At 43.0% G+C, this 24,733-nt stretch overlaps 1 protein-coding gene across 1 annotated transcript; it reads left to right on the plus strand.

Moving 5' to 3' along the window:
* pign (phosphatidylinositol glycan anchor biosynthesis, class N) lies at window positions 1-23,336 on the plus strand. Its single transcript, XM_041861286.1, has 29 exons — window positions 1-349; window positions 573-834; window positions 1,002-1,123; window positions 4,656-4,754; window positions 4,951-5,057; window positions 5,169-5,293; window positions 5,534-5,664; window positions 5,742-5,861; window positions 6,070-6,110; window positions 6,246-6,305; window positions 9,499-9,591; window positions 9,698-9,753; window positions 9,882-9,960; window positions 10,260-10,436; window positions 10,565-10,704; window positions 10,937-11,036; window positions 11,145-11,237; window positions 11,632-11,723; window positions 11,823-11,928; window positions 12,007-12,115; window positions 12,222-12,324; window positions 12,420-12,522; window positions 15,440-15,526; window positions 15,812-15,867; window positions 17,614-17,689; window positions 19,686-19,759; window positions 19,891-19,933; window positions 20,319-20,371; window positions 22,452-23,336. Exons 2-29 carry the CDS (start codon window positions 608-610, stop codon window positions 22,573-22,575), a joined length of 2,796 nt encoding a protein of 931 aa, XP_041717220.1. The 5' UTR covers window positions 1-349; window positions 573-607; the 3' UTR covers window positions 22,576-23,336.
* Window positions 23,337-24,733: the final 1,397 nt, after the last annotated feature.

Consider the following 24,733-nt stretch of genomic DNA (forward strand, 5'->3'; position numbering starts at 1 on the left):
CCATTGCTGTAGCTCAGTTGAAACGTCATATTTACAACAAGGAAGTGGCGCTGTAGCGTTAAAGTGTGGACTGATTTATTTTATAAGCTGCTTAGAAAGACAGACAGCAGGTTTTTAAAGCCTGTCGCGCCGGTAGATAAGCGTGACACACTGTCCTAAAGGTTGTATAAGTGTGTTTCTTAATTTAGTTAACCTGAAACTAGGCTCTGTTGATGGGTGAAGTTGGGTCGCTAGACAGCAAGCAGTGGCAGGTGTGTGTCTTGTGTGTGTTTGAATGACTTGAAACTCATTTATTCAAGATTCCAAGTGACTAGTCTGCCACCGGCTTGAAACAAGAAAGTGTGGAAAGGTAAGATCTTTATTCTGTTTAGCACGTCTGATGTTGTTGACATGTGGAACACATTTGTGTTCTAGTGAGTGGATGAGATAGCTAGAGTTTCTGACAATGTATGAATGGACGGTAGCACCTTACAGATTATCTGATGTCTATATTTCCCTGCTTTGCTCTTTTGTCGATAATAACTATTTTCTGCTCTCTCTGTTCCTCTCCATTCATTCATCCCTGTCTCCAGAACCTCTGGGGTCTCCCCAGCCTCCAGTCTTCATCATGAGGATGATAATGTTCTTCCTGGTTGGACTTCTGGTCCATGTCATTTTCTTCATCTCCATCTTTGACATCTACTTCACGTCGCCCCTGGTCCACGGCATGGCCCCCCAGGTGTCCCCCCTGCCTCCCCCTGCCTCCCGCCTGCTGCTGGTGGTTGCAGATGGACTCAGGGCAGACAGCCTCTATAAGCCTGATGCCAATGGGTCCACCAGGGCACCTTACTTAAGGTAACTGAGCTCTTTCAGATTAACTGGCTGTATGGAAGTGTGTGTGGACTCAGATGGTTTGTGAGATGGGGGTGGGGGGAGTGTGTGGAATCGGAGAGGTGTATGTGTATGCTCAGGCGCGTAGATGCATTTCTCACAGTGTGTATGTGTGTGTGTGTGTTCTGAAGGAGTGTGATGGAGGAAACAGGGAGTTGGGGTGTGTCACACACTCGTGTTCCCACTGAGTCTCGACCTGGACACGTTGCTTTGATCGCTGGCTTCTACGAAGATGTCAGCGCTGTAGCTAAAGGTCAGTGTGTGTGTGTGTGTGTGTGTTCGTGTTACTAATGGCAGTGGGCAATTCCACAGTAACAGAGTGACACTGAGACCCAGATTTTCCACTTAAAAATGTATGTATCTGCACTGTTCTTAAAGTAAATGTTATATAAATATTTTTAGTGAATAAAAAAAAGAAGTAATTGTTAAAAGTAGTCCTTGTGCATAGAGTTGTATGATTTGTTTAACTTTACAATCATTGGTTTTTGTTTGACATACACTACCAGTCAAAAGTTTGGACACACCTACTCATTCAAGGGATTTTCTTTATTTTTAAATGTTTTTACACTGTAGAATAATAGTGAAGACATCAAAACTATGAAATAACACATATAGAATCATGTAGTAACCAAAAAAGTGTTAAACAAATCAAAATATATTTTATATTTGAGATTCTTCAAATAGCCACCCCTTGCCTTGCTGACAGCTTTGCACACTCTTGGCATTCTCTCAACTAGCTTCACCTGGAATGCTTTTCCAACAGTCTTGAAGGAGTTCCCACATATGCTGAGCACTTGTTGGCTGCTTTTCCTGCCATCTGACTCATCCCAAACCATCTCAATTGGGTGAGGTCGGGGGATTGTGGAGGCCAGGTCATCTGATGCAGCACTCCATCACTCTCCTTCTTGGTAAAATAGCCCTTACACAGCCTGGAGGTGTGTTGGGTCATTGTCCTGTTGAAAAACAAATGATAGTCCCACTAAGCCCAAACCAGATAGGAAAGCGTATCGCTGCAGAAGGCTTTGGTAGCCATGCTGGTTAAGTGTGCCTTGAATTCTAAATAAATCACAGACAGTGTCACCAGCAAAGCACCCCCACACCATAACACCTCCTTCTCCATGCTTTACGGTGGGAACTACACATGCGGAGATCATCCGTTCACCCACACCGCGTCTCACAAAGACACGGCGGTTTGAACCAAAAATCTCAAATTTGGACTCCAGACCAAAGGACAAATTTCCACTGGTCAAACGTCCATTGCTCGTGTTTCTTGGCCCAAGCAGGTCTCTTCTTCTTATTGGTGTTCTTTAGTAGTGGTTTCTTTGCAGCAATTCGACCAAGAAGGCCTGATTCACGCAGTCTCCTCTGCATAGTTGATGTTGAGATGTGTATGTTACTTGAACTCTGTGAAGCATTTATTTGGGCTGCAATTTCTGAGGCTGGTAACTCTAATGAGCTTATCCTCTGCAGCAGAGGGAATTCTGGTTCTTCCATTCCTGTGGCGGTCCTCATGAGAGCCAGTTTCATCATAGCGCTTGATGGTTTTTATGTCTGCACTTGAAGAAACTTTCAAAGTTCTTGAAATGTTCAGTATTGACTGACCTTCATGTCTTAAAGTAATGATGGACTGTCATTTCTCTTTGCTTATTTGAGCTGTTCTTGCCATAATATGGACTTGGTCTTTTACCAAATAGGGCTATCTTCTGTATACCTTGTCACAACACAACTGATTGGCTCAAACGCATTAAGGAAAGAAATTCCACAAATTAACTTTTAAGAAGGCACACCTGTTAGATGAAATGCATTCCAGGTGACTACCTCATGAAGCTGGTTGAGAAAAGTGTGCAAAGCTGTCATCAAGGCAAAGGGTGGCTATTTGAAGAATCTCAAATATAAAATATATTTTGATTTGTTTAACACTTGTTTTGGTTACTACATGATTCCTATGTGTAATTTCATAGTTTTGATGTCTTCACTATTATTCTACAATGTAAAATTTTTTAAAAATAAAGAAAAACCCTTGAATGAGTAGGTGTGTCCAAACCATTGACTGGTACTGTACATTTCTAAAGTGAAAAATCTGAGTCTCACAAGGTATACCACCGTACCTTCTCCGCTATGCAATCCGGTTTCCGAGCTGGTCACGGGTGCACTTCAGCCACGCTCAAGGTCCTAAACGATATTATAACCGCGATTGATAATAGACAGTACTGTGCAGCCGTCTTCATCGACCTGGCCAAGGCTTTCGACTCTGTCAACCACCGCATTCTTATTGGCAGACTAAATAGCCTTGGTTTCTCAAATGACTGCCTCGCCTGGTTCACCAACTACTTCTCAGATAGAGTTCAGTGTGTCAAATCGGAGGGCCTGTTGTCTGGACCTATGGCAGTCTCTATGGGGGTGCCACAGGGTTCAATTCTTGGGCCGACACTTTTCTCCGTGTATATCAATGATGTCGCTCTTGCTGCTGGTGACTCTCAGATCCACCTCTACGCAGACGACACCATTTTGTATACATCTGGCCCTTCATTGGACACTGTGTTAACAAACCTCCAAACGAGCTTCAATGCCATACAACAATCCTTCAGTAGCCTTCAACTGCTCTTAAACACTAGTAAAACTAAATGCATGCTTTTCAATCGAACGCTGCTAGCACCCGCCCACCCGACTAGAATCACCACTCTCGACGGGTCTGACCTAGAGTATGTGGACAACTACAAATATCTAGGTGTCTGGTTAGACTGTAAACTCAACTTCCAGACTCACATAAAGAATCTCCAATCCAAAGTTAAATCTAGAATCGGCTTCCTATTTCGCAACAAAGCCTCCTTCACTCATGCTGCCAAACATGCCCTCGTAAAACTGACTATCCTACCGATCCTTGACTTCGGCGATGTCATTTACAAAATAGCCTCCAACACTCTACTCAGCAAATTGGATGTAGTCTATCACAGTGCCATCCGTTTTGTCTCCAAAGCCCCATACACTACCCACCACTGTGACCTGTACGCTCTTGTTGGCTGGTCCTCACTACATGTTCGTCGTCAAACCCACTGGCTCCAGGCCATCTATAAATCACTGCTAGGCAAATCCCCGCCTTATCTTAGCTCACTGGTCACCATAGCAGCACCCACCCGTAGTCTGCGCTCCAGCAGGTATATCTCACTGGTCATTCCCAAAGCCAACACCTCCTTTGGCCGCCATTCCTTCCAGTTCTCTGCTGCCAATGACTGGAACGAATTGCAAAAATCTCTGAAGCTGGAGACTCTTATCTCCCTCAATAACTTTAAGCATCAGTTGTCAGAGCACCTTACCGATCACTGCACCTGTACACAGCCCATCTGAAATTAGCCCACCCAACTACCTCATCCCTATATTGTTATTTATTTTGCTCTTTTGCACCTCAGTAGCTCTATTTGCACATAATCTCTTGCACATCTAGCATTCCAGTGTTAATACTATTGTAATTATTCTGCACTATAGCCTATTTATTGCCTTACCTCCATAACTTGCTACATTTGCACACACTGTATATATATTTTCTGTTGTATTTCTGACTTTATGTTTTTTTACCCCATATGTAACTCTGTGTTGTTTTTATTGCACTACTTTGCTTTATCTTGGCCAGGTCGCAGTTGTAAATGAGAACCTGTTCTCAACTGGCTTACCTGGTTAAATAAAGGTGAAAAAAAAAAAAAAAAAAAAGTATACTGTGGAATTTCCCTAGTGTCATAATCTTTTCTCTTTGTGTGTGTGTGTGTGTGTGTGTGTGTGTGTGTGTGTAGGCTGGAAGGAGAACCCAGTGGAGTTTGACTCAGTGTTCAATGAGAGCAGACACACCTGGTGTTGGGGCAGCCCTGACATCCTGCCCATGTTCGCCAAAGGTAAACAAACACATGTACAATACACAACCATTAAAATACAGGAGATACACACATACACCACCATGCACGTGTGGCTTATTAGATCGGAAATAAAATCATCCTATCTTTTCTCTCTCTCTCTCGACCCCCCCCATCGCTTTCTTTTCATCATTCTTGCCATCATCTCCATCTACACCTCTGCCCCCCTCTCCTGCAGGTGCCAGTGGGGACCATGTGTACACCCACACCTACCCAGCAGAGAGAGAGGACTTTGCCTCCACCGACGCCTCCAGACTGGACACCTGGGTCTTTGATGAAGTCAAGGTAGTTTTGATGATGAGAATAGGGTGTGTGTTAGGATATGTGTGTTTGTCTCAGCATGGGTGTACATACACTGTATCTATTTGGCTCTCTCCCCCACCTCTTCTCTCCCAGTGGTTCCTCCAGTCTGCCAGAGAGAACTCCAGTCTGATGTCCAGTCTACAGAAGGATCAGAATGTCTTCTTCCTCCACCTACTGGGCATTGACACCAATGGACATGCCCACAGACCCATGTCACAGTGAGATAAGACACCCTCTACAGACCAGAAATATCACATGTTCTAGATGTACAGGAATATACAGAATGTACAGAAACCATGTACAAACAAGTGATACATTATTCTCTAGTACCTTTAAATGAAGGACTGCAGTAGTGGGGTCTACACAATGGATGGCAGGAAACACCGACTCAATTAGACCACTAATGAACCCGTTTGATTTTGTTTCTTAAAAATCCCCTTTGTGTGCGTTGTGCTCAGGGAGTATCTAGAGAACATACGTCTGGTTGACTCAGGGGTGAAAGAGCTGGTCTCCATGGTCGAGGACTTTTTTGACGACGATGGAAGAACAGCCTATGTGTTCACCTCTGACCACGGCATGACCAACTGGGGTACGACTTCAGCTAGCTCAGAAAGGTGGTCACCATGGTAGTGAAGTAGTAGATCATTTATTGCTGTTTTTCTCCAGGCTCCCACGGTGCAGGCCACCCCTCTGAGACCCTGACCCCGTTGTTGGTGTGGGGGGCTGGGGTTCACACTGCTCAGAGAGTTACTGACCCCCAGAACTACTCAGATGGATACCTACAAGGTACAATAACTCAGTACTAATGGTGTGTGTATGTGTGTCTGTCCTCCTACTCTCCTCTCCTCTTTCAACTCTTCTAGAGGGGAAAAGGGAGGTCAGAGATTGTATAATTCTGTAGTAACACTTTACTCCAACCATCAGTTGTTTTACCTGTATAAAACGGTCATAATGCTGACATAACACAATGTGTTTGTTGGTGTTTCTCTTTCAGAATGGCAGCTGGAGGGCCTCCGCAGGGTTGATGTCAATCAGGTGAGACACCCATGTAGCCTCACAGCTTCTGGCGCTGACTGATGATGTCACAACCACATATTTCCTCTGTGTGTTGAAAATAGTCCAAAAACAACAGTAATCTGTTCCGAGTCTGATGCTAGATGTGTGTTACAGGCAGACGTAGCACCACTGATGTCATCTCTTATTGGAGTACCTATCCCTCTCAACTCTGTGGTGAGTAACGCCACATGACAGTATGTCAGTAACTTTATAATACCATAATCAACAGAGACATCTCAGCGGAAATGCTGTTGTACAGTAACTACTATCTGCACTGTGGTTACAGAGCTGCTCTGAGATGCAAAATAAAATATACACTACCGTTAAAAAAGTTTGGGGTCACTTAGACATTTCCTTGTTTTCGAAAGAAAAGCAATTTTTTTGTCCATTAAAATAACATCAAATTGATCAGAAATACAGTGTAGACATTGTTAATGTTGTAAATGGCTATTGTAGCTGGAAACGGTTGATTTTTAATGGAATATCTACATAGGCGTACAGAGGCCCATTATGGGAAATGAAGGCTATTCCATGCGAGAAATTGCCAAGAACCTGAAGATCTCGTACAACACTGTGTACTACTCCCTTCACAGAACAGCGCAAACTGTCTCTAACCAGAATAGAAAGAGGAGTGGGAGGCCCCGGTGCCCAACTGAGCAAGAGGACAAATACATTAGAGTGTCTAGTTTGAGAAACAGACTCCTCACAGGTCCTCAACTGGCAGCTTCATTAAATAGACTCCGGGATGCTGACCTTCTAGGCAGAGTTGCAAAGAAAAAGCGTATCTCAGACTGCCCATCTTAATCTTGTCTTTTTATTGGCCAGTCTGAGATATGGCTTTTTCTTTGCAACTCTGCCTAGAAGGTCGGCATCCCGGAGTCGCCTCTTCACTGTTGACGTTGAGACTGGTGTTTTGCGGGTACTATTTAATGAAGCTGCCAGTTGAGGACCTGTGAGGCATCTGTTTCTCAAACTAGACACTCTAATGTATTTGTCCTCTTGCTCAGTTGGGCACCGGGGCCTCCCACTCCTCTTTCTATTCTGGTTAGAGACAGTTTGCACTGTTCTGTGAAGGGAGTAGTACACAGTGTTGTACGAGATCTTCAGTTTCTTGGCAATTTCTCGCATGGAATAGCCTTCATTTCTCAGAACAAGAATAGACTGACGAGTTTCAGAAGAAAGTTCTTTGTTTCTGGCCATTATGAGCCTGTAATCGAACCCACAATTGCTGATGCTCCAGATACTCAACTAGTCTCAAGAAGGCCAGTTTTATTGCTTCTTTAATCAGCACAACAGTTTTCAGCTGTGCTAACATAATTGCAAAAGGGTTTTCTAATGATCAATTAGCCTTTTTAAAACGATAAACTTGGATTAGCAAACACAACGTGCCATTGGAACACAGGACTGATGGTTGCTGATAATGGGCCTCTGTACGCCTATGTAGATATTCCATTAAAAATCAGCAGTTTCCAGCTAAAATAGCCATTTACAACATTAACAATGTCTACACTGTATTTCTGATCAATTTGATGTTAATTTAATGGACAAAATAATTGCTTTTCTTTCGAAAACTAGGACATTTCTAAGTGAACCCAAACCTTTGAACGGTAGTGTATGTGCAGACGATAAGGTATCATCTCATGTCATATATACAGTGGGGAGAACAAGTATTTGATACACTGCCGATTTTGCAGGTTTTCCTACTTACAAAGCATGTAGAGGTCTGTAATTTTTATCATAGGTACACTTCAACTGTGAGAGACGGAATCTAAAACAAAAATCCAGAAAATCACATTGTATGATTTTAAAGTAATTAATTTGCATTTTATTGCATGACATAAGTATTTGATACATCAGAAAAGCAGAACTTAATATTTGGTACAGAAACCTTTGTTTGCAATTACAGAGATCATACGTTTCCTGTAGGTCTTGACCAGGTTTGCACACACTGCAGCAGGGATTTTGGCCCACTCCTCCATACAGACCTTCTCCATATCCTTCAGGTTTCGGGGCTGTTGCTGGGCAATACGGACTTTCAGCTCCCTCCAAAGATTTTCTATTGGGTTCAGGTCTGGAGACTGGCTAGGCCACTCCAGGACCTTGAGATGCTTCTTACGGAGCCACTCCTTAGTTGCCCTGGCTGTGTGTTTCGGGTCGTTGTCATGCTGGAAGACCCAGCCACGACCCATCTTCAATGCTCTTACTGAGGGAAGGAGGTTGTTGGCCAAGATCTCGGGATACATGGCCCCATCCATCCTCCCCTCAATACAGTGCAGTCGTCCTGTCCCCTTTGCAGAAAAGCATCCCCAAAGAATGATGTTTCCACCTCCATGCTTCACGGTTGGGATGGTGTTCTTGGGGTTGTACTCATCCTTCTTCTTCCTCCAAACACGGCGAGTGGAGTTTAGACCAAAAAGCTCTATTTTTGTCTCATCAGACCACATGACCTTCTCCCTTTCCTCCTCTGGATCATCCAGATGGTCATTGGCAAACTTCAGACGGGCCTGGACATGCGCTGGCTTGAGCAGAGGGACCTTGCGTGCACTGCAGGATTTTAATCCATGACGGCGTAGTGTGTTACTAATGGTTTTCTTTGAGACTGTGGTCCCAGCTCTCTTCAGGTCATTGACCAGGTCCTGCCGTGTAGTTCTGGGCTGATCCCTCACCTTCCTCATGATCATTGATGCCCCACGAGGTGAGATCTTGCATGGAGCCCCAGACCGAGGGTGATTGACCGTCATCTTGAACTTCTTCCATTTTTCTAATAATTGCGCCAACAGTTGTTGCCTTCTCACCAAGCTGCTTGCCTATTGTCCTGTAGCCCATCCCAGCCTTGTGCAGGTCTACAATTGTATCCCTGATGTCCTTACACAGCTCTCTGGTCTTGGCCATTGTGGAGAGGTTGGAGTCTGTTTGATTGAATGTGTGGACAGGTGTCTTTTTTATACAGGTAACGAGTTCAAACAGGTGCAGTTAATACAGGTAATGAGTGGAGAACAGGAGGGCTTCTTAAAGAAAAACTAACAGGTCTGTGAGAGCCGGAATTCTTACTGGTTGGTAGGTGATCAAATACTTATGTCATGCAATAAAATGCAAATTAATTACTTAAAAATTATGCTATGTGATTTTCTGGATTTTTGTTTTAGATTCCGTCTCTCACAGTTTAAGTGTACCTATGATAAAAATTACAGACCTCTACATGCTTTGTAAGTAGGAAAACCTGCAAAATCGGCAGTGTATCAAATACTTGTTCTCCCCACTGTACCTTCTCAATAGGGAGTGTGTGAAATATGGAATTGGGTATATGGTGTCTTTATTATGTTGATAAAGTGTGTGTAATATGTTTTATAACTGTCTTTTTGTGTAGGGTGTGTTACCACTGCAGTACCTGAACAACAGTGACCAGTTTAAAGCTGAGAGTATGTACTCTAATGCCATCCAGATACTGGAACAGTTTAAGGTAACATGGAGGATAACAATAATGTTGTTGTTATGATGATTATATTATACATTACATAACCAAATGTATTTGTTAAAATACCATCTCTATTCTGCTCTGTTTCCAGGTGAAGATGGCTCAGAAAAAGGAAACAACTTTATCCTTTCTCTTCACACCATACCAGTAAGTACCAACCATAGAGATATAACTACTGAATGTAATGGTAATTCTATAGTACAACTCGTATAAAGAGAGTGACATGACCAGTTGTGTGTAACTCCAGTGTGTCCTCCGGTCTGTCTGTCCCTCAGGTTGCTGACAGAGTCACGCCAGGCAGAGTTTATCAACAAGGCCAGGGTTCTGATCCAGCTAGAGGAATATGAAGAAGCTGTAAGTACACTGGATATCAAACCCCGGTTATCTGTACAACTGAATACCGTGTTAGCCCACTGAGCTAAAGCCTATGTTTTTTCTTGGGTTACGATTGTCATGATGACTGATGACAGACACTTGCTGCTAATATACTGAATGTTCTCTCATTTGCCCTCTCTCTCACTCTTTCTCCCCCTTTTTCTCCCCACCTCTCTACCCCCTCACCTCTCTCTCTCTCTACCCCCTCACCTCTCTCTCTCTCTCTCTCTCTCTCTCTCTCTCTCTCTCTCTCCCCCTCACCTCTCCTTCTCTCTCAGATCTCTCTGTGTAGGTCTCTGATGGGCCATGCGTTGGAGGGTCTGTCCTACTACCACACCTATGACCGGTTCTTCCTGGGCTGTAGTGTTGTGCTGGGGTTCACAGGCTGGACCTCCTACGTGGTTCTAGTTATACTGAAGACACACGCCAGTCTCAGGAGACCACCCACTGACCAGGTGACGAAACACATGCACACTCACACACTGTACATGGACGCACACATGCAGGCAGGCACACACACCTCCTATATCATTCTGACGATACTGAAGAGATCAACAATTCAAACCCTTTGTGTGTGTTGTAGGTGTCTGGTAAAACCCTGTGGTGGATGGGTGTGGGAGCAACGCTGCTGATTGGAATGTTCCTGACGATCCAGAGAAGTCCAGTTACCTACTACATCTACTGTCTACTGCCTGTCCCTGTCTGGTACTCTGTCCTCAAAGAGTGAGTACACACACACATACATACATACATATACACACGCACACGTTTGGTCAATGTGGATTTTAATAGAATTTTAATGAGCGTTTGATCATTTGATGATTATTCAGCTTTGAAGTGATCTGATGTTCATTCATGCTGTATGAGTTGAATGGATGAAAGGGAGGTATTTTACTTGTTCTGTGTTTATTTTGATGTTATCAACCATACAAATGTGTGTGTGTGTGTGTTTCAGGTTTGGAACTCTAACAGACCTGGTTCGTTCGTACAGTTCGCTACCACTGGGTAAATGCTTTGGCTACTTTGTCCTGGTCACATTTGGGATTGAACTTCTGGTAAGCAGCCATCATACAGTCACTATCTCACTAATGGCTCAATTCAATGTAATCTGCATTTCTACTGGAGCTCTTGTAAAAAGCTGCTTCTGTGTCTGTCTCCCCCAGGTGGTGAGTTTCTTCCATCGGGCCATGCTGACTGTAGGCCTGGGGGTTCTCTCTCTCTGGCCCCTGCTCTCTGGCCTCTACAGCAAGGCCAAGGTAAGACAAGGAGTGGCTTGTAGTTCTTAGCTAGTCTGGTCTAGCTCCTTCCCTTTTGATGTGCACAAATCTGAAAGGACTGGATAGCAAGAAATATGGCAGGAGTACAAAGCACCTGTAAAATATCTCACTCTAAATATCTCTCCCTCTCTTTCACTCTAAATATCTCTCCCTCTCTTTCACTCTAAATATCTCTCCCTCTCTTTCACTCTAAATAACTCTCTATCCTCTCTCTCTATTTGTCCTCTCTCTCTCTCTCTCTCTCTCTCTCTCTCTCTCTCTCTCTCTCTCTCTGTCCTCTCTCTCTCTGTCCTCTCTTTCTCACTCTCTCTCTCTCTCTCTCTCTCTCTCTCTCTCTCTCTCTCTCTCTCTCTCTCTCTCTCTCTCTCTGTAGTTTAGGTCAGTAAGCTGGGTCCTGGGTTGTTTGTTTCTGGCCACATTTCCCATGATGCCAGTTGTGGGGAGAGAACCCAACATTCACATGGTGTAAGTATTCTAACCTTCCTACAACATTACAGCAATGCTTCTTGCCACTCTTTTTTTAAATGAGCATGATATATGTATCTTTCTTTCCTCTCTCTGTAGTACCTGTGCAGGTGTACTCTCATTGTTCATTTCCGCCTGTTACCTCTGGTCAGCACGGAAACGGACTACACTACACATGACTGACCGCTACCTCTTCATCTCCCAGGTAACGAGAGTGTGTGAATGTGTGTGTGCATGGGCGCACGTGCGTGTGTGTTAATCAGTATTGTTCCTATGTCTATAGATGCTCCATGTAGCAGTGTGTGCCTATGTGCCCACCAGCACCCACTCCAGTCTGCAGCTGAAACAGGGTCTGCCTCTCCTCAACCAGATCATCAGCTGGACTACACTGGGTGGGCACCAACTCTCTTTTTCTTTCTTTATGATAAAAGTCCTTGAAATATCTGTATGATCATCAAAATCAGGCTTATAAAGATAACTGACATCTCTCTCTCCCAGGTTCTTCTCTGTTTGTTCCTTTGTTGAGTTCTACTCGTCTGTTCCATCGTCTGCTCAGTATCTTCCTCTCCCTCACATCCACCTACCTACTACTGAGTACCGGGTAAGAGATAGTCAGGCAATGTTCAACAAGTGTAAGCTAACACTGCAGTGATTAGCCGGTATCGTACCTGTACTAATTGTTTGTGTGTGTGTCAGGTCTGAGGCTCTGTTCCCCCCAGTCCTGTCCTGGCTGATGTTTGTGTGGATCAACATGGAACAGGAAGCCATGCTCTCTCAGGGTATCTCTGGGAGACAGGAGGTATATACCTTTACGCTGTTACTGTTTTCTATTGAAGAATGGTTCTACTTGCAATTTACTTTAGTTGAATGTTCCTATTGCATGTTGATCTGGATAAGAGTGACTGCTAAATGACTGAAGCCATGTAAATATATACACAACACCCTCTATGCACTGACACTGTGTCAAGGACCAGTCTCATGTTAATCACCCTTGTCTAATACAGCTACTTCCTGGTAAACAAGGTAACCACAACTAGTCCCTCCACTTGGCACAATGCCATGGTTAATCCTCTGAGCGTAGAAGAAAACCCTATTGGTGTAGAACAGGGGTGTCAAACGTCCGGCCCGCGGGCCGGATCAGGCCCGCAAACGGGTTTAATCCGGCCCGCGAGATGATAAAAAAAAAAATATATATAATAATAATAATAATAATAATAATTGTAAAGTATAAAAATGCGCTGCAATTTTTCTATAAAATAAACTGCTGTTCCAATTGTGTCCACTGGATGGCGCAACAGCAATTGTGTTAAGCAAGCAAACTGTTTATACCGGGGCAGAGCAAGTAGGTCAAGCACGTGCAGCCAATGAGCTACTTTGTTTTGCCCGCGATATTTATTACGGCTTCTACTTTTAACATTATGTGCGTTGGCACCCTCATTGCCCCAATATGTCTCTGTCAAAAAAGAGAAAAGTGGACGCAGAGTGTCCCAAGAAAAATGGTCATCCTATTTATTCACGGAATTGAATGGGAAAGCTGTATGTTTGGTGTGTTCAGAGCATGTTGCAGTGCTGAAAGAATATAACTTTCGTCGCCACTATGTGAGTCTTCATGCCGACAAATATGACAACTTTCAAGGACAGCGGAGATGAGAGAAGGTGAATGAACTGTTGGCGGGTCTGAAGAAACAGCAGTCTGTGTTTACTCACAGCCGAGACATCAGTGACGCTGCAGTGAAAGCTAGCTACCTCATTGCTAATGAAATCGCAGTGGCTTCAAAACCATTTAGTGAGGGTGAATTTGTAAAAACATGCATGATGAAGGCAGCGGAGATTGTGTGCCCTGAAAAGCGGCAGGCTTTTTGCAAATATCAGCCTGACAAGAAACACAGTTGCAGACAGGATTTCCGATCTTTCAGTGGATTTGGACAGCCAGTTGAAGCAAAAAGTAAAGTCATTTATTGCGTTTTCGGTTGCAATTGATGAAAGCATGGACATTACAGATGTTACACAACTGGCCATTTTCATCCGCGGAGTTGATGACACATTGACCGTCACCGAGGAGTTCGTGGAGTTGGTGCCGATGACAGATACAACGACAGCAGCTGATATTTTTACCGCACTCGTCGGCGCGCTGGACAGGGTCGGAGTGGACTGGTCCCGCGCTGTCAGCCTGGCTACAGATGGTGCGCCCTCAATGATCGGGAAAAAAGCAGGCGTTGTGACAAAGTTCAGAGAGAAAGTGCAATCTGCAAATGGAGGACGTGATTTTTGACTTTTCACTGTATTTTGCACCAGGAGGCTTTGTGTTGCAAGTCATTAAAGATGGATAACGTCATGAAGGTGGTCATCCAAACTGTTAATTTCATCCGATCCAGAAGCCTGAATCACCGTCAGTTTGACAGCCTTCTCAGAGAGAAAGACCACATCTATGGCCTGCCATACCACACTGAGGTAAGATGGTTAAGCCGAGGTGCTGTGCTGAGGCGTTTCTTTGATTTACGAGAAGAAATTGAACAGTTCATGGAAGAAAAGGGCAAACCAGTGTTAGAATTTCATTCCGCAGAATGGATGCAGGACCTTGCATTTATGGTGGATGTTACAGAGCACCTGAATAACTTGAACAAACAGCTGCAAGGGCGCAACAAAGTTGTCACGCAGTATTATGACAGCATACGTTCTTTCAAGTTGAAGCTGTCATTGTGGGAGACGCAACTTGCCGGTGGTGATGCAGCTCACTTCCCCTGTCTGAAAAATGTGTGCGCGACCCAACATGTGGCAGACATGAAGCGGTTCAAAGATAAAATAACGGGACTGTTACGGGAGTTTGAGCAACGCTTTCAGATTTATGTTTATATGTTTTTATGTTGATGTGCTATTGTTTTTAATTGATTTTATTTTATTTGTATATTTAACCTATTCTTGACTCTGTGGTTCTTGCACTTGTTTGGGGAACAGGATTTCATTATTTTTATCTACATTTCTGCCTGAGAAATGACACCCTGATATAGTTCTGTGATCTGTGATATACTTCTGTGAATCACTGAGGCATTGTGTGTTTGTGTGTTCTTTGTCCTCAGAACTTTCAAATAACTTGAGGTGTTTTATGATTAATAGTGATGTTGTGCTTTTGGACACTGTCCTCAGGCTCCAGCTTTATGTTTATATGTTTTTATGTTGATGTGCTATTGTTTTTAATTGATTTTATTTTATTTGTATATTTAACCTATTCTTGACTCTGTGGTTCTTGCACTTGTTTGGGGAACAGGATTTCATTATTTTTATCTACATTTCTGCCTGAGAAATGACACCCTGATATAGTTCTGTGATCTGTGAAACAGTTCTGTTAATCACTGAGGCATTGTGTGTTTGTGTGTTCTTTTTCTTTAGAATTTTCAAATAAACTTGACGTGTTTTATGATTAATAGTGATGTTGTGCTTGTACTATTTTGGACACACTGTCCTCAGGCTCCAGCTTTATGTTGATCGTATTAAAACAAAGAAAACAATCTGAAGTTGTTGTTTTTAAGTTATATATACCATGATTTTTCCGGTCCGGCCCACTTGGGAATAGATTTTCCTCCATGTGGCCCCTGAGCTAAAATGAGTTTGACACCCCTGGTGTAGAATGTCGGGTATAGCATTATACGATGCAGTGTTACACTGTATCAAGTCATTGTGTCTTTATTATGAAATAGGTTTGTGTCATTGTTTTTCAGCTGTCCACCCTTGACTTCTCTGAAAACATTGACATCACCAAGATCAGACAACTAAAGCTGGATGACATCAGAAGATCCTACTTCTTTGTATCCTTTTCCTTGGTGACACTGCTATGACTGCTATGACTGTTAATGACCTATAGGTGGCGCTAGTTTAACCCTGGTGATAGTTGTCCCTATCTGATGTAGTTGCTGTCTGAGCTGGCTAAAGAAGAAGAACAGTGCTATCTGGTCACATTGGTTTTTAAGCACAAACCCTAACATCAACTTTAACTTGACCTTATGCAAACAAATATAATTTTGACCGTCTCTCTCTAAACCACTGGCTATTCTGTAAAACCACTGTCTGGTTCCTTGACATTAGCCTTTCAGGTTTTCTTCATAATTACAGCCTTCTTTGGTACAGGGAACATAGCATCCATTAACAGGTATTGTATGGTGGAGACTGGGGCTGGTTGGTTTTCACATTTACATTCTTTCTTTCTCTCTTTTCCCTCCCTCTCTCTCTCTCTGACCTCTGAAACCCCTCTTGTCTTTCTCTGGGTTCTATTTTTCTCTCTCTACTCTTCCTCTTTCTTCTTGCCTTCCTTCTCTCCCTCTACTCTCCTTTTCCCCTCTCTCTCTCTCTTCCTCTCTCTCTGTCTCTTCCTCTCTCTCTGTCTCTTCCTCTCTTCCTCTCTCTCCCTCTACTCTCTCCCTCTCTCTGTCTCTCCCTCGCTCTCCCTCTACTCACTCTCCCTCTACTCTCTCCCTCTCGCTCTCCCTCTCGCTCTCCCTCTCGCTCTCCCTCTACTCTCTCGCTCTCCCTCTACTCTCTCTCGCTCTCCCTCTCCCTCTCCCTCTACTCTCTCTCTCCCTCTCGATCTCCCTCTCTCCCTCTACTCTCTCTCGCTCTCCCTCTACACTCTCTCTCTCCCTCTCTCTCTCTCTACTCTTTCTCCCTCTCGCTCTCACTCTACTCTCTCCCTCTCGCTCTCTCTCTTTCTGTTGCTCTTCCTCTACACACTCTCTCTCTCTCTCTCTCTCAATTCAATTCAAGGGGCTTTATTGGCATGGGAAACATATGTTTACATTGCCAAAGCAAATGAAATGGATAAACAAAAGTGAAACAAACAATAAAAAGTTAACATTAAATATTACTCACAAAAGTTCCAAAAGAATAAAGACATGTCATATGTCTATATAGAGTGTTGTAATGATGTGCAAATAGTTACAATGGTGTTTGTTCTTCACTGGTTGCCCTTTTCTTGTGGCAACAGGTCACACATCTTGCTGCTGTGATTGCACACTGTGATATTTCCCCCAATAGATATGGGATTTGTTTTTGAATTATTTGTGGGTCTGTAATCTGAGGGAAATATTTGTCTCTAATATGGTCATACATTTGGCAGAAGGTTAGGAAGTGCAGCTCAGTTTCCACATCATTTTGTGGGCAGTGTGCACATAGCCTGTCTTCTCTTGAGAGCCAGGTCTGCCTACGGCGGCCTTTCTCAATAGCAAGGCTATGCTCACTGAGTCTGTACATAGTCAAAGCTTTCCTTAATTTTGGGTCAGTCACGGTGGTCAGGTATTCTGCCACTGTGTACTCTCTGTTTAGGGCCAAATAGCATTCTAGTTTGCTAAATTTTTTTGTTAATTATTTCCAATGTGTCAAGTAATTATCTTTTTATTTTCTCATGATTCGGTTGGGTCTAATTGAGTTGCTGTCCTGGGGCTCTGTGGGGTCTGTTTGTGTTTGTGAACAGAGCGCCAGGACCAGCTTGCTTAGGGGACTCTTCTCCAGGTTCATCTCTCTGTAGGTGATGGCTTTGTTCTCTCTGGAAGGTTTGGGAATCACTTCCTTTTAGGTGGTTCTAGAATTTAACAGCTCTTTTCTAGATTTGGATAATTAGCGGGTATCGGCCTAATTCTGCTCTGCATGCATTATTTGGTGTTTTACGTTGTACACTGAGGATATTTTTGCAGAATTCTGCATGCAGAGTCTCAATTCGGTGTTTGTCCCATTTTGTGAATTATTGGTTGGTGAGTGGACCCCAGACCTCACAACCATAAAGGGCAATGGGTTATATAACTGATTCATGTATTTTTAGCTAGATCCTAATTGGTATGTCAAATTCTATGTTCCTTTTGATGTTTTTTGATGTTCTCTCTATCTCTTTCTCTTCTCTCTGTAGTTTTGATCCAGCCTCAGTGTACTGCTTCCTCACTGTCTTCAACCCCTTTATCATGGGAGGCCTGATGATGTGGAAGGTACCGCAGCCTACACACAAACACACACACACGCACTACAATGTCATACTAATGAAGATACAGTTGAAGTCGGAAGTTTACATACACTTAGGTTGGAGTCATTTAAACTTGTTTTTTAACCACTCCACAAATTTCTTTTTAACAAACTATAGCTTTGGCAAGACGGTTAGGACATCTACTTTGTGCATGACACAAATAATTTTTCAAACAATTGTTTACAGACAGATTATTTCACTTAGAATTCACTGTATCACAATTCCAGTGGGTCAGAAGTTTACATACACTAAGTTGACTGTGCCTTTAAACAGCTTGGAAAATTCCAGAAAATGATGTCATGGCTTTAGAAGCTTCTGATAGGCTAATTTACATAATTTGAGTCAATTGGAGGTGTACCTGTGGATGTATTTCAAGGCCTACCTTCAAACTCAGTGCCTCTTTGCTTGACATCATGGGAAAATCAAAATAAATCAGCCAAGACCTCAGAAAAATAATTGTAGTCTGGTTCATCCTTGGGAGCAATTTCCAAACGGCTGAAGGTACCACGTTCATCTGTACAAACAATAGTACGCAAGTATAAACACCATGGGACCACGCAGCCGTCATACCGCTCAGGAAGGAGACGCATTCTGTCTCCTAGAGATGAACGTACTTTGGTGCGAAAAGTGAAAATCAATCCCAGAACAACAGCAAAGGACCTTGTGAAGATGCTGGAGGAAACAGGTACAAAAGTATCTATATCCACAGTAAAACAAGTCCTATATCGACATAACCTGAAAGGCCGCTCAGCAAGGAAGAAGCCACTGCTCCAAAACCGCCATAAAAAAGCCAGACTACGGTTTGCAACTGCACATGGGGACAAAGATCGTACTTTTTTGAGAAATGTCCTCTAGTCTGATGAAACAGAAATAGAACTGTTTGGCCATAATGACCATCGTTATGTTTGGAGGAAAAAGGTGGTAGCTTGCAAGCCAAAGAACACCATCCCAACCGTGAAGCACGGGGGTGGCAGCATCATGCTGTGGGGGTGCTTTGCTGTAGGAGGGACTGGTGCACTTCACAAAATAGATGGCATCATGAGGAAGGAAAATTATGTGGATATATTGAAGCAACATCTCAAGACATCAGTCAGGAAGTTAAAGCTTGTTCGCAAATTGGTCTTCCAAATGGACAATGACCCCAAGCATACTTCCAAAGTTGTGGCAAAATGGCTTAAGGACAACAAAGTCAAGGTATTGGAGTGGCCATCACAAAGCCCTGACCTCAATCCTATAGAACATTTGTGGGCATAACTGAAAAAGCATGTGCGAGCAAGGAGGCCTACAAACCTGACTCAGTTACACCAGCTCTGTCAGGAGGAATGGGCCAAAATTCACCCAACTTATTGTGGGAAGCTTGTGGAAGGCTACCCGAAACGTTTGACCCAAGTTAAAAAATTTAAAGGCAATGCTACCAAATACTAATTGAGTGTTTGTAAACTTCTGACCCACTGGGAATGTGATGAAATAAATAAAAGCTGAAATAAATAATTATTTCTATTATTATTCTGACATTTCACATTCTTAAAATAATTGACATTAAAAATCTGACATTTCACATTCTCACCACCATTCTTAAAATAAAGTGGTGATCCTAACTTTAAATGTATTTGGCTAAGGTGTATGTTAACTTCCGACTTCAACTGTATGTTAAAAGGAAACAATGCTCTACTCATAATGGTGTCAAAGAGATGGTGGTAAACCACAACTATTCTAACAACAGTTGTGGGTTACATTAGTTTAGGTCTACATACTGGTCTGCGCACACAATATGCGTCTTAATGGATTCTAGTATTGTCTGGTAGTCTCTCACTCAACTCACTGAGTGACATATTGACAGAGCAAAAATACAGATATCTTCAACAAAAATGATCACAACTTTGCAAATACAAAAAAATGTGTTGTGTTGTAACCTCCCTACATTGCCTAACAGAGTGAAGATGATACTGTTGTTGTTTCAGGTGATAATCCCATTCATCATTGTTATGTGTACATTTGAAACCATCCAGGTCTCTACACAACTTTCCTCCAGAAGGTAAGTTATTTAGCTTGGTTCCATCATGTGAAAATCAAGTACACATACAGAAGACATACAGTATTTTGAGAAATTAGCTCATGAGGCCATTATTGAATTAATAATTCAATTTTCTCTTCTTTTGTTTCCAGTCTGTTCCTCATCGTCCTGGTGATTTCTGACCTGATGGCTCTGGTAAGGGATGAGACAGCTATTAGCAATATGGTCGCCTCTGGTAAGGAACTAGACAGCTATTAGCAATATGGTCGCCTCTGGTAAGGAACTAGACAGCTATTAGCAATATGGTCGCCTCTGGTAAGGAACTAGACAGCTATTAGCAATATGGTCTCCTCTGGTAAGGAACTAGACAGCTATTAGCAATATGGTCTCCTCTGGTAAGGAATGGGACAGCTATTAGCAATATGGTTGCCTTTGGTAAGGAATGGGACAGATATTAGCAATATGGTTGCCTGTGATAAACTGGAAATTTCACCATATTCTCCAATCAACTATTTCTCTCACTACCTCGCTCTCCTCTCTTTCTCTCTCCATCCCTCTCTTCTCTCCTCTTTTTCTCCAGCATTTCTTCTTCCTAGTGCAGGACTATGGGAGCTGGCTGGACATTGGCACCAGGTAGGACCCAGCAGAGAGAGAGGTTTTGCATGTCTTATGGCTCATTATAAACTGTGTGGTTTGAGTCCTGAATGCTGATTGGCTGAAAGCCGTGGTATATCAGACCGTATACCATGGGTATGACATTTATTTTGACTCTTTTAATTACATTGGTAACCAGTTTATAATAGCAATAAGGCACCTCGGGGGTTTGTGGTATATGGCCAATATACCACGGCTAAAGGCTGTATCCAGGAACTCTGTGTTGAGTCGTGCTTAAGAACAGCCCGTAGCCGTGGTATACTGGCCATATACAGTGCATTTGGAAAGTACACAGACCCCTTGACTTTTTCCAAATTGTGTTACGTTACAGCCTTGTTCTAAAATTGATTAAATTGGTTTTTTCCCTCATCAATCTACACACAATACCCCATAATGACAAAGCAAAAACAGGTTTTTAGATTTTGTATAAAAATAAATAAAAAATAACGGAAATATCACATTTACATAAGTATTCAGACCCTTTACTCACTACTTTGTTGAAGCACCTTTGGCAGCGATTACAGCCTCAAGTCTTCTTGGGAATGACGCTACAAGTTGGCACACCTGTATTTAGGAAGTTTCTCCCATTCTTCTCTGAAGATCCTCTCAAGCTCTGTCAGGTTGGATGGGGAACGTCACTGCACAGCTATTTTCAGATCTCTCCAGAGATGTTTGATTGGGTTCAAGTCCGGGCTCTGGCTGGGCCACTCAAGGACATTCAGAGACTTGTCCCGAAGCCACTCCTGTGTTGTCTTGGCTGTGTGCTTAGGGTCGTTGTTCTGTTGGAAGGTGAACCTTCGCCCCAGTCTGAGGTCCTGAGCGCTCTGAGCAGGTTTTCATCAGGGATCTCTCTGTACTTTGCTCCGTTCATCTTTCCCTCGATCCTGACTAGTCTCCCAGTCCCTGCCGCTGAAAAACATCCCTACAGCATGATGCTGCCACCACCATACTTCACCGTAGGGATGGTTCCAGGTTTCCTCCAGATGTGATGCTTGGCATTCAGGCCAAACAGGTTAATCTTGATTTCATCAGACCAAATAATCTTGTTTCTCATGGTCTGAGAGTCCTTTAGGTGCCTTTTGGAAAACTCCAAGCGGGCTGTATGTGCCTTTTACTAAGGAGTGGCTTCCGTCTGGCCACTCTACCATAAAGGCCTGATTGGTGGAGTGCTGCAGAGAAGTTTGTCCTTCTGGAGGGTTCTGCCATCTCCACAGAGGAACTCTGTAGCTTTGTCAGAGTGACCATCGGGTTCTTGGTCACATCCCTGACCAAGGCCCTTCTCCCTCGATTGCTCAGTTTGGCCGGGCGGCTAACTCTAGGAAGAGTCTTGGTGGTTCCTAACTTCTTCCATTTTAGAATGATGGAGGCCACTGTGTTCTTGGGGACCTTCAATGCTGCAGAAATGTTTCTGTACCCTTCCCCAGTTCTGTGCCTCGACACGATCCTGTCTCGGAGCTCTACGGACAATTCCTTGACCTCATGGCTAGGTTTTTGCTCTGACATGCACTGTCAACTGTGGGACCTTATATAGACGTGTGTGCCTTTCCAAATCATGTCCAATCAATTGAATTTACCACAGGTGGACTCCAAGTTGTAGAAACATCTCAAGGATGATCAATGGAAACAGGATGCACCTGAGCTCAATTTCGAGTCTTATAGCAAAGGGTCTGAATACTTATGTAAATAAGGTATTTCTAAAAACCTGTTTTTGCTTTGTCATTATAGGGTATTGTGTGTTGATTGATGAGGAAAAAATGTAATCTAATCAATTTTAGAATAAGGCTGTAACGAAACAATGTGAAAAAAGTCAAGGGGTCTGAATAATTTCACAATCCACTGTACCACACCTCCTCGGGCCTTATTGCTTAATTATCCCATGCTGTCAGAGGAGGCTAGTGGGCGGAGATATAGGAGTACAGGCTCATTATAACGAATGGAAATGTGTTTGATACCTCTCCATTCATTCCATTTCAGCCATTACAACGAGCCCGTCCTCCTATATCTCTGCCCACCAGCAACCACACACACACATCCTTACCATATATATCTCTCTGTCCAGCATCAGCCACTATGTGATTGTGATGTCCATGACCATTTTCCTGATGCTGCTCAGTCTGATGACCCACATCCTCACCTCCAGGAGAGTCTCTCTGTGGAAGACACGCAAGATGCACTTCCCCTGAACACTATCTCTCTCTCTCTCTGTGTGTGTGTTAGTCTGTCTGTGCCTGTCTGTGTGTGTGTGTGCATGCGTGTTTGAGTTTTTATCATGCCTATTTATTAACATTCTCGATTAGATTTACCTGAAGTGCACAATTATGCAAAGCAAGATGCTGTTGGACTAACTTTTGATGTGCACTGGAATTGTATTACTGTAGAGGTCTACATTAAAACTGTGGCTTATTAAAGTGAGTGTAGCAAAAACGTAACCACATGTAATATATGGCGTTATTCCCGTAAAACTTCAATTAAACACAGTCTCAAATAGCTGCCTGTCCCTTTTGAGTAGCCGGGGAACGGCACACATTTCAGCAAATTAACACCTGTTTCAAATAAATGCTGGGTCTAAATGAAATTGTTTACAAGGTTACCATGCATTGCCATTAATTGTTTACGAGGTTTAATGTTTGATTTGTTAAATTTCACAAATCCTGTAATGACTCGAAAAAATTATGGCAATCATCAATTTTTATCGCCAGTAATAAGCTGGTAGCCATTGGCTGTGAAAAGCTGAGAACTGCTAGCTAACTGGCAACCACAAAAAGTCAACAACTTCGGGAGTACAGACCCCCAGAAATTGGCAGTAAGAACTGCCGAAAATGCACAGTCAAAGAGGAGAATAATTATAGGTATTCTGGCAAGGCTCTTTGGGGGAAGAAATACAGTTGAAGTCGGAAGTTTACATACACCTTGGCCAAATACATTTAAACTCAGTTTTTCACAATTCCTGACATTTAATCCTAGTAAGAATTCCCTGTCTTAGGTCAGTTAGGATCACCACTTTATTTTAAGAATGTGAAATGTCAGAATAGTAGTAGAGAGAATTATTTATTTCAGCTTTTATTTCTTTTATCACATTCCCAGTGGGTCAGAAGTTTACAAACACTCAATTAGTATTTGGTAGCATTGCCTTTAAATTGTTTAACTTGGGTCAAATGTTTCGGGTAGCCTTCCACAAGCTTCCCACAATAAGTTGGGTGAATTTTGGCCCATTCCTCCTGACAGAGCTGGTGTAACTGAGTCAGGTTTGTAGGCCTCCTTGCTTGCACACGGTTGTTCAGTTCTGCCCACATATTTTCTATAGGATTGAGGTCAGGGCTTTGTGATGGTTACTCCAATACCTTGACTTTGTTGTCCTTAAGCCATTTTGACACAACTTTGGAAGTATGCTTGGGGTCATTGTCCATTTGGAAGACCTATTTGCGAACAAGCTTTAACTTCCTGACTGATGTTTTGAGATGTTGCTTCAATATATATCCACATAATTTTCCTTCCTCATGATGCCATCTATTTTGTGAAGTGCACCAGTCCCTCCTGCAGCAAAGCACCCCCACAGCATGATGCTGCCACCCCCGTGCTTCACGGTTGGGATGGTGTTCTTCGGCTTGCAAGCTACCACCTTTTTCCTCCAAACATAACGATGGTCATTATGGCCAAACAGTTATATTTTTGTTTCATCAGACCAGAGGACATTTCTCAAAAAAGTACGATCTTTGTCCCCATGTGCAGTTGCAAACCGTAGTCTGGCTTTTTTATGGCGGTTTTGGAGCAGTGGCTTCTTCCTTGCTGAGCGGCCTTTCAGGTTATGTCGATATAGGACTCGTTTTACTGTGGATATAGATACTTTTGTACCTGTTTCCACCAGCATCTTCACAAGGTCCTTTGCTGTTCTGGGATTGATTTGCACTTTTCGCACCAAAGTACGTTCATCTCTAGGAGACAGAATGCGTCTCCTTCCTGAGCGGTATGACGCGGTCCCATGGTGTTTATACTTGCGTACTATTGTTTGTATAGATGAAAGTGGTACCTTCAGGTGTTTGGAAATTGCTCCCAAGGATGAACCAGACTTGTGGAGGTCTACAATTATTTTTCTGAGGTCTTGGCTGATTAATTTTTATTTTCCCATGATGTCAAGCAAAGAGGCACTGAGTTTGAAGGTAGGCCTTGAAATACATCCACAGGTACACCTCCAATTGACTCAAATGATGTCAATTAGCCTATCAGAAGCTTCTAAAGCCATGACATCATTTTCTGGAATTTTCCAAGCTGTTTAACGGCACAGTCAACTTAGTGTATGTAAACTTCTGACCCACTGGAATTGTGATACAGTGAATTATAAGT

The sequence above is a fragment of the Coregonus clupeaformis genome, chromosome 34 (genome assembly GCF_020615455.1).
Source record: "Coregonus clupeaformis isolate EN_2021a chromosome 34, ASM2061545v1, whole genome shotgun sequence".
In the NCBI taxonomy this organism is placed as follows: domain Eukaryota; kingdom Metazoa; phylum Chordata; class Actinopteri; order Salmoniformes; family Salmonidae; genus Coregonus; species Coregonus clupeaformis.